This window comes from Athene cunicularia (genome assembly GCF_003259725.1).
Source record: "Athene cunicularia isolate RWA chromosome 1 unlocalized genomic scaffold, athCun1 chr1_part2, whole genome shotgun sequence".
NCBI classification, from domain to species: Eukaryota; Metazoa; Chordata; class Aves; order Strigiformes; family Strigidae; genus Athene; species Athene cunicularia.
The window spans coordinates 78369655-78379807 of NW_020799092.1; the positions used below are offsets into that span (position 1 = coordinate 78369655).

At 45.0% G+C, this 10153-nt stretch overlaps 1 protein-coding gene across 2 annotated transcripts in view; it reads right to left on the reverse strand.

Annotated features, from left to right (window-relative positions):
* Positions 1-354: 354 nt before the first annotated feature.
* Positions 355-10153, reverse strand: part of GATA3 (GATA binding protein 3) — a 17612-nt gene continuing 7813 nt past the window's right edge. Inside the window, exons 4-5 of one of the 2 annotated variants that reach the window (XM_026868677.1) lie at positions 7124-7249; positions 355-875 (exon numbers count right to left, since the gene is read on the reverse strand). In XM_026868677.1, coding sequence (XP_026724478.1) covers positions 591-875; positions 7124-7249 — 411 coding nt within the window. In that variant the 3' untranslated portion in view covers positions 355-590. The remainder of the gene's footprint in view (positions 876-7123; positions 7250-10153) is intronic. The other variant, XM_026868678.1, reaches the window with a different exon arrangement.

The window sequence follows — 10153 nt, forward strand, 5'->3', positions numbered from 1 at the left end:
CCTCCCGTCCTCTTTTTTTTCTTTTCCTTTTAAAAAAAAAAAAAAATCTCTCGGAGTCCTTCATGCCTTTTTCTTTACAGCTCCCCAGATGCAATAAAGTCTTCCTCAAATGTACAGTATTTCTTACAATATAAGTTATATGCAATGTTCAGCGTTTTTTATTTTATTTTATTCTTTTTTTTTTCACAGCACTAGAGATCCTGTCCAATAGGGAATGCAAGTTCTGAATGGCTTATTCACAAATGGTATCCAGATTCAGTGGGTAAGAATACATAGACGCCATAGTGAGTTCCTTTAAAAAGTGGCAAACATCACTTTTTTAAAACTTTTTTTTAATTTTTTTCTTTTTTTTCTTTTTTTTTTCCTTTTTTGTGCTTTTTGTAGTTTTTTTCTGGTTTTTTTTTTTGTATTATTTTTTCTCTCTTACGCCTTCAAATAACATTTTTTATTTTATTTTTTTTTTAATTCTTTTTTTTCCCCCTCCCATTTGATTCGGGACGTCAGACCCATAACCACACGCCTGCAAAAATGCAAGTATATAAAGTAAATCTCATTTTGAGACTGTAAGCATTCAGCAGGGGAGTCTCTCGCTAACCCATGGCAGTGACCATACTGGAAGGATGATGAGGTCCGAAGGAGAGGCTGGATGGAGGATGCATCGGTGTTGGTGTAGTCAGCATGTGGCTGGAGTGACTGAAAGGTGAAATGTGGCTGATGGAGGACATGTGTCTGGACAGGGCGGCGGGGTTAAAGGAGCTGCTCTTGGGAAAGTCTTCGAGGTTGTCATGGACCTTTTTGCACTTTTTGGATTTGCTAGACATTTTTCGGTTTCTGGTCTGAATTCCTTCTTTCTTCATAGTCAGGGGTCTGTTAATCTAAACAAAAATCAATTATTTTTTTTTGTGCTTCCATCCCTTCTCCCCAAATCACCATGGGATTCATGTACCCCATGCCCAGGACCAACTGAACAGCCAGCAGCCACCCTCCTCCCCTTGCACCCCTCACGTGCCACACCTACACAACTCTCCCTCCCCATCCCAACATTCAGATCCCACCAGAAAATCCCAAGTTTGGCTGAAATTTCTGAAGACAAAATGACAGAAAACTGCTGGCAGAGCCTCACAGGAGCAAAACATATCCAAATAACTTGCAGCAGCTGAAAAATTTCAGCTATCTGCACATTAGGTAATTGCACCATGTTTAGGAATGAAACCAATCATTATCACCTTGAAATATTCCCTGCAGACACTGTCTCACCCTGAGGCTTCCTAACTGATCTAAAACCATTAGCAGCAAGAGCTGCTGGGATTTTGGTGCTACGAGGGGTCTCAGACTCTCACAGTGGCATTAGGAAGCTCAGCAAACCTGCCACAAAAAAAAAAAAAACAAAAAAACAAAAAAAAAAAAACACAGATATTTGTCTTATTTTTTCTTATTTGGAAATATTTTGTTCTGACCATCCTTTCAGGTTTAATTTTGCCAATCTGATTTTATTTCTAAAGCCTTCCAGGTTTGGGGGGGGGGGGCTGAAACAGGTATCTGTGCTGCCTAGCAGAGCATTTTCTACTCGTCTGAAGACACATCTATAGGGAACCTAAGCATTAAATTCTCCTGCATGAATTTACACAGAAACAATGACCATCCATACACGCATCAAGGGTAGGAAACAGTAGCAAAAGGCTGGACCTCCTGTAAGAAAATCCTGCTGCTGCATGGAAAGCTGGCATCATGACTTGCATTAGCACAGGGGCCGTGGAAGCCCCAAAGACCACACTTGGGAAGGGATTTATGCATCCATAATCCAGAAACATCCTTAAACATCTGGACTTGGGAGGCTACATGGGATGTTACGCAGGTCTTAGACTGGCTCCTCTGCAGAATTTCACCCATAGCAGAAGCCAGGAGAGCCCAACAAACTCCCTGGGGGCTGAACACCACTTTTTGTTATAAATGTGAGCACCCGACGGTGCTGATGGGTATTCTGCAAAAGGGAGAAAAGGGGCGAAAAGTGGATCTCCTACCCACTGACAACCACTGTCTCAACCCTGGTGAACAACAACAAAAAGAGGTTCCTGCAAGGGTCCTGAACAGATTTTCATCCATAAGATCTTAAACCAACTGAAGGGACAAAGCACTCCCTTCTTTCATATCACAGCAGTTTTGCTTCTTTCTTATCAGCCTCTCCTTGATGCCTTTCCCCACAGCATGGGTATCATTCATGGATTTCTCTCCCTGGGAAGGCAGGGATACAATAGCTCTCTGATACTTGTGGGGATGGAGGCATGGGGAGAGGAAGGACCAGCCCATCTGCTCCTGTTTAGGCATCCCAAAGTTCATCATCCCGGTCTGGATTAGTGACTCCAGGCTCTCCATACCAGCAGTGACGGGAATGTTCACCTCATCCTAAAAATGGGTGAATAAAAGGCTGATTCCACTACCTCTGGATAAAGGGAACCAGAGGGAGAAGCCCTGCTTGCTAAAAGTTGGAAGGAGGAATCTGCCCATGAGCAGCCCAACAGCAGCCCTGGGGCAGCAAGAAGCAAAAACCTCAAATGTCATGGGCTTTAAATACGTCACCCGGCTTCCTGTCCTCGCTGAAGGAACAGGGATACACACACAAGGAAGGCCCTTTGCTCCAGCTGAACGTCTTGGATGGGAAATCTTTGCCTGGCCTGTTTTAAGTCAGCCAAGAGGGATGTGCTGCCCAAGTTCAAAGCCAGGAGACAGCCCCAAGTGAGCCCCACCAGGCAGCAACGTTAGAGAAGACGTGGAAGACCCAATCCCTCGTGAGTCCAGCTGAGATCCAGGGAGGCACACACGAGCCCCAGCCTCCTCAGCTCCTAATGAGGATTTGCATCGTGACACCAAGGCTCGGGGGCAGCCAGAATTGATTTCCAGGTGGAGCAGCAAAGTGCAAGCTCAGGAGCTGCTGGTGAAGAACAGTCTGGTGCTGGGACTGGGACTGTGCTGGCTCTTAGAGCAAGCACGGGATCCTGACCCGGTGTAGCACAGTGTCCTGTCCTGCAGGACAATGACCACTTTCTCAAAGCAACATCTCTCATGTTTCACTCAATCGCTAGGAGCGGATTGGCCCAGGCCATGATCTGATGTGGAACTTAAGGATGGGAATACCAGTGTTGCTCAGGATGGTGACAAAGCCATGGCCAGCCCCACAGCTGGGGTCAGAGACGCCATCCAAGCTGTTAGCTGGACACATCGTTGCAGTGTACGTGGTCTCACCCTCCTAACAGGTACCTGACCCAAATGTCAATCAGATAAGGACTTAGATAAATATCAAGAGGAGTGAGACCAGCACAGTCACAGCAGCAAACTGGAAAATATTCCTAGTGACTTCAAAGGCCAATCACAGCAGAGTTAGAGTGGTCCCCAAAACATCAAAGCCATGGTCCCATCTCTGGGTTTGGGGTAAAGAAACACGAGACCCATAGGGAAGACATCCTCAATGATAATTCATTGTGACAAAAATGACAAACACATGCTAAATTAAAATTAAATCAGCCCAATGCATGTATATGATATTCATTAATTGCAGATGGAGCCAATTAATTATGGGCAGGAACTATGCTCTTTGTTTTATCCCATATACTGACTGCTCTGGTCTTGGGATGCATAGCCCTGCTTTAGAATATTGTGAAAGGCCTTCTCTGAGGACTTTTACCAAAAACAACAGTGACTCGCTCATTTTTACAGGCACAGGCCAGTCTGCTGTGCACCTCCAGCAAAGTATATTCCCACCCATCCCTGAAGTGAGTGAAGGCTCATCCCACTTCTAAGAAGGACTAAAATAGCAAGGATGAGAACCTCACATTCATCAGATCAAATCCAGGGGATAGTCTTAAACATTATAGGTCTGATCTTGTTCTGACTGAAGACAATGGGATTTTGCCATTGACCTCAATAAGGTCCTGTCACTGAAGCGGATTTATCCTTCAGACATAGTCATTACAATGTTGGGTTAATCTTCCAGGCTGGCTGTATCTTAGAAAGCACTCTGGGATGCCACAGGATGAAAGGCACCGTATCAATGTGCAAAATTAGTCATTGTTAATACTGGTGTTAATGGAGCCAGCTCTTGTTGAAGACAGTGGGGGAAATGCCAGTAGCTTCACTAAATGCACCCCAAGACTATTATGATTACTGCTTATATCCTACTGACAAATGGGTTTGCTTAAGCTGTGAGAACCAACAGTAAAACAAACTGATACAGCCCCATTAAAAAAATAGTCCCATGAAGAAAAAAAAAAAGCCTTTTCCCTGTAATCATTCCTGGTGTGGACTTTAAAACTGGGTAAGTTTCGTCTTCAGATCAATCCGTTAAAATTGCCTAATGATCTGAAGGTCCAAGAAAAATTCATTCAACCCAAAGAAAAGACAAAATAGGTGGAGGGAGTTAAAAAAAAAAAAAAAAAAGGCCAGGAATTTGCTACAGCCTAGCCTGAAACAAGGTAAAGGCATCTTCCAAGTGGCCAAAGACCTTGCACTGGCATTGGCACAAAGTCTGTGCAGAAACACTCAGCTGTTTGGGAGGAACACGCTACGACGAGCCTCTCTATTTCGGACACCTCTCCTAATGGAGAGCCGATGCAGGTAAGATACATAAAGGGAGCAGGACCACAGTCCACACAAATCAGTCTCGCACTTTAACAGACCAGAACAATTTACACCAGCTGAGGAACCTTGTCCACACGCAACCACCAAACTTCCTCCCTGTCTTGAGTTGATGAAAGGATGATGCTGGTGCCCTTCACCAAGCAGTGGGCACAGCTCCCTAGGTCCTGCCTCCCAGCAGCCAAAAAGAGAAGAAGCCACCCCTGACTTACTACTGGTCACAAAAAACTCACTCCTATTTAGCTTCTGAAGCATAATGTGACCCTCGCAGTCACAGTCTCTAAAGCCATTTGGGCTGTAGAATAATGCTGCGATGCTCTGCCATGGTGGACCTTTAAAGCTGAGGGTGGTATGTCAAAGGACGATCGGCTGTGATATTGCCTGTTCCTCACCGCAGTAATAACTAAGCATCATCTTAAAAAAAAAAGTAAAACCAAAAGGATCTGCCCACTCGTAGCCAGATTTTGGTATCCTTGCCTAGTTACATTGCTGCAAAAGGTATCTCAGTCCTCTAGGGGTTTCCTTTAAGCAGGTCCCATTAATGGAGTTGCTCATAAGGCAAGATACTACTTGACTTTGGTAAGTAGCTGTGCTGAGCTTTTTAAGCAGCTGTCAGTGTTTTTAATGAATTTGAAAACGGTTCCAATGTGCTCAAGGCCTGCCCCATGTCACAAATCTCACAGCTGGATCAGAGTTTCCCTAAACAGTGGATCTAGGGGTCAATTCAGGACAACTAGGTTCACAAAGTTAGCATGAAAAAGAGAAGGATGTGCTTTTGCGGGCGCATTTCTGGAGAACCTCAGCACCCAGGCACCATTGTAGACACCTTAGGGGGGATTCCTCCAGGCAGATGTCTACAATGCAGGTGGACACATCTGAACTCATCATCCTGCCACCTTTTGTAATCATGGGAATAAACTACACCGCCTTCAAGGATACAAGTCATCTCATCCAAACACAAGCATCTCCATCAGGTCCAGCCAATGGCACCTGAGAAGAGCCTATTTTCTTCAAAGGGTTTTGCTGGGGTACAGGGGGAGTAGTTCAAGTATAGGTCTCCCTATAGGTCTCCAAAGCTATGTTATTTAAGTCCTACCACTGATGGCTACAAGGCCAAAATGAAAATATACCACAAGCATAGATTCCTCCAGTCAAACTGGCTGACCTTGTTCCCTTCTTGCCATGAAAACAGCAAACAGAATATTTTTCTTGTGATATTCTGAGAGCTTTCACTCTGGGTCCAACCCCTTTGTTTGTAGTGATCACACTGAGAGGTTGATGACAAGCTTTGCTTGCTACATAAGACACAAAACATGCTGAGACGCCTGATCACTAAAGGGTAAACATATTTTCCTTTTTTCCAACAGAGATGCCTCTCACAGAACAGGTGAAAAATTAGCCTAGTTGGGGTTTTTTTTCTACTTAATCCAAACTTGTTTACTCATCCCAATAAACCAAAGAGCTTGAAATAACAAATGGAAGGGACTGAGACACCACAAGGGTTGGGTGCTCCATGAAACCCAATCTGTCTTTGATGTGTTTGCGTGGGTGGACATGAGGGCAAAACACAGCCCAAGATTTCTAAGTCAAACATAAAGCAAACGACCACTAAGGAAAAAAAAAAAAGAAAAAAAAAAAAAAAAAAAAGTGATATCAAAGCAGAGAAATTGAAAGTCTTTTCCTTCTTCTGACATAATAATTATTCTAATGCCACATGTGGAATGAGAGTAACAGGAGTAGCCTTAAGACTCTTTTATTAGCAGTATTATTTGGTAGAAGACTTTTCAGATCCCTTTAGCTCTTTCCCTGGGGCACATATCCCTGGTTCCTGCAAGCTGGCTTTGCATGGAGATATTAGATTAAATCTGCCAGCCGTTTCATTTCATTTTTCCTTCCCTTCCACGACAGACACTTTAATATTCACATCACAGGTTGAGCAGACTCTGCAACACGCTAACTAAATCAAGTCCTTTTTGGTTTAGGAATCGCTTGCGTCAATCGGGGCAAACACAAGACCTAAATAGATCATCTTTGGGGATGGGTGGAGAGATGGGACAAAGGCAGCCACAAACCCAAGAAAGAACTAAATAGTTTTTGGCACATTTTGCTTTTTTTCCGGAGTTTGTATTTGCTGGAGGAACCAAGTTACACATAGAAGGGGTATCGTCTTTCAGGACGGCGTGTTGTCTTTTCCAACACACTGAGCCCAATCAGCAGTGGATAATGTCTCTCTGTGTTGATCTACCCCTCCTTTCTTGGCTGAGGCATGGGAAAGCTCTAACATTACCCATGGACAGCCTGTTTTATACCTCCCGAAGTCAGATCAGCTACATTTGAGGCGATGCGGACTCATCGCTCCAACCCCCAAGGTCCCCAAAGGGATAAATGAGGTCTCAGCACCACCCGAGACTGGAAATCCTTAAGTCAAGGAAGAGTTTGGACCAGAAAACACCAAAACTGAGGCCCCATTATCAAGTGTTACAGTCACACTTACATTGTGCAGCTTGTAGTAGAGCCCACAGGCGTTACAGACAGGATCGCCGTTGGCATTTCTCCTCCACAGGGTGGTAGTGGTGGTCTGACAGTTTGCGCAGGACGTGCCCGCCCTTCTGGCTGCAGACTGTGGGAAGGAGGGGGAGAGACAGGGGAAGAGAAGGAGAGGGAGAGAAAAGCACCCAAAAAAAAAAAAAAAAAAAAAAAAAAAAAAGATGCAATCAGCAATATTTCTGAGAAGGAAAACATCAGCCCTGCAAGACTGACGCACATCGGCAGAGGCCTCCAGAAACTGGCTTGTGAGAACAAATAATCATTCTGAAAAAAATCCCCAAGGTACTTTAATCCCAAATTATATATGAACTGAATCAGGTGCCAAAGGGCATCCTAAAAGTGAGTCCTAAACCTCTGATAGAACTCATCAAAAATTAGCAGCGCTGGCACAGCCCATTCCAGAGGGGAAAATATTATTTAAATACCAACATGTCTTTCCATCTTAATTCTCTCAGACCCCCCAGGGGTCTAATTCTGCAGTCAGGGCCTGAACCAACAATTGCTGGAGTCAACAGCATGAGTCACTCCGGCTCCAGCGAGCGCCGGGCGAGACCCGCGCTGAGCTTGGTGGGCAGCTGCTCGCCGGGTCCGACCGCAAGCACAGCCCGGTCCCGTAAATTCAGCTCAGCTTCAAAGGATACGGGCTCCAGATCGGAAATAACACTGTGGCAAAGAGCGAGAATCCCAACTTTTTAATTACACCCTTTTGCAGCCTGAACCTTCATGTTTATTTAAGGACTGGTAATGAGCCTGAAAGAAGAATTTACCATTTCATAAAGGTGGAACAAGAAAAAAAAAAGTCTACTTGTCAAGGTGTATACAAAAGATTTTTTGTTAGCTGTGATAATGATTTGGCAAAACCAAATTTAGCAAAGGTGCTCTTCTTTCACGTGCATGAATTCACGCTTATCACTCAAAAACTGTAACTTTAACAAATTGTTCTTCCGCTGCTGAAGGAGGAAAAGGAGTTTGCAGACTTCTGTGTGAACGTGTATGCATGTTTGCATGTGTGCAAGTGTCTACAGCTCCTAAAAAAAGACCTTTAGATCCCCGTCCTATCTCTTCTTCATCAATGTGACACAGTCCCAGAGCTCTGATTTCATCCCGATGCATTGCTTTCAATGGGACTGCTCATGTGCTTAAAGTTAAAACATGTGCTTAAGCGATTTGCCAGATCATAGCAATGCTTGGCACCTTGCAGAACTGAGCCTTTAATGCTCTCTTTTGTGCTCTTACTGTTTCAAATTTACCCCTCACCCCACACAGCCGCACACTGTAGCACATCCAACATTTAAAAAAAAAAAAAAAAAACAACCGCATCTTTGGATACCGTACAACAAACCCAAAATTCAAACATGGACACTGGCACAGTGCTAGCATTAATACCAACTCTTGTTAGGTCATGTTGCAATTTTAATCATAATTGAATGTGGCGTAGGTGGAGAGAGGACGGGTTGGTTTTGCTTTAGATAGAGTAGGATTTTTTTTTTCTTTTAATTAGACAAAAAGGACTGTCTATAAAATAAATATGTGATGCCCACGAGCATTAGGAAGCCTCACAGAGAGCCTGATCTGACACTAAGGGGCTCTGAGCAGCTGCCCAGGAGGACAGTTTCATTTTGCCTGACCATAAACCATGCTGAAATGAGCTGATCTTAAGCCCAATGAGGCCTCTAGTTGAACTTCTCTGTGCTGATGACAAGCAGGAGCTAGGAACAGCACGGGGGTCTTTGGTCGCAAAAATCCCAACGCCAGCAGGAGAAGCTGAAGCATCCCACCACAAGCGGCAGAGCCCCCAACAGATGTTTGCACACACGCCTTGGTCGTGTCCTCCTCTGGACCGTGCCACGGCCCCCGAATTTGGTTCCCACCAAAATCACCATGTTAATACGCGTTCTTCAAACACAGCGCAGACACAACAGCTTGCAGAGCCGGGCTCTCGCCAAGACCCAGAGGATGAGTCTGCAGGTCTCTGATCCCCCCCCGGCTCCTGCCAGCCATCACGGGTGGCTCAGAGGCTGGAATGAGGCTCTCAGTGGCAGCTTTGCCCTTATCAGACCCAAAAATCATGCCTAAGGAAATTTCTAAAAACCAGTGATATTTGACTCAGCCCACACAGGGGAAACATCCCCTTTGAAGATATTTGGGGTTTCTACACGGCGCTCGCCGTAATTTCTCTGACAGCAAGTGTGTTTAAAAGCCACGCCTGGTCACCACCTTGCTACCTTCAAACAAACTCTGACATTAAATAAACGAATAAATCACAGCATCTACTGTCTTCTCTAAAACCTCTCCATCCGCCGTGTTTCCCCTACAAAAATTCAGTGTCCGTTAGCTGAGCATTTTAAACTCTCTGCTCTTTGGGTCCCAGACTGTACCTTTGACACTGTACCAGCTTACACCAGAGACACCGGCAGTGGGCAGGAAACAATGAATAATAAAGCTATTGTAAAACTCCCAGGAATGGCATCCACTGACGCTAATCACCGACCCGAGCCCGGCCATGTAAGTGATGGGATGACTAATAGGGTTCCCCATATCATATGTAGGACCAGATCCCGTGGCCTGGTTGCATGTGAGCAAGGGGACAACTTCTTAAGCACTGTCAGTGGCGAGAACGTGCAACTGAGGATGGTGCTGGAGGAACCAAGCACTGATAAAGATGCTTAATTAAGGGGCGTTTTCACTGTCTGGATTTATATGAGGTGCCCACAAAGCTGCAAGCATCAGCACCCTAAAATAAGACTGTAGATGAATGGGTCTTCTGAAAAATTGGCTATAATCCTCCCAAAACCAGCATGGCTGGACACAGAAAGGGAGATCTCTGCATCCACATGGGCAGGGAAAGGAAGAAAATCCGAAGGAAGGTTTTATCTCAGCAACAGAAGCGATGGGGCTGCCACTGGCTTCAACGGGGACAGGAACAGTCTCCAAGAGGGCTGTAGACATTTTAAGCAGAACGATGCCATGGTACCAC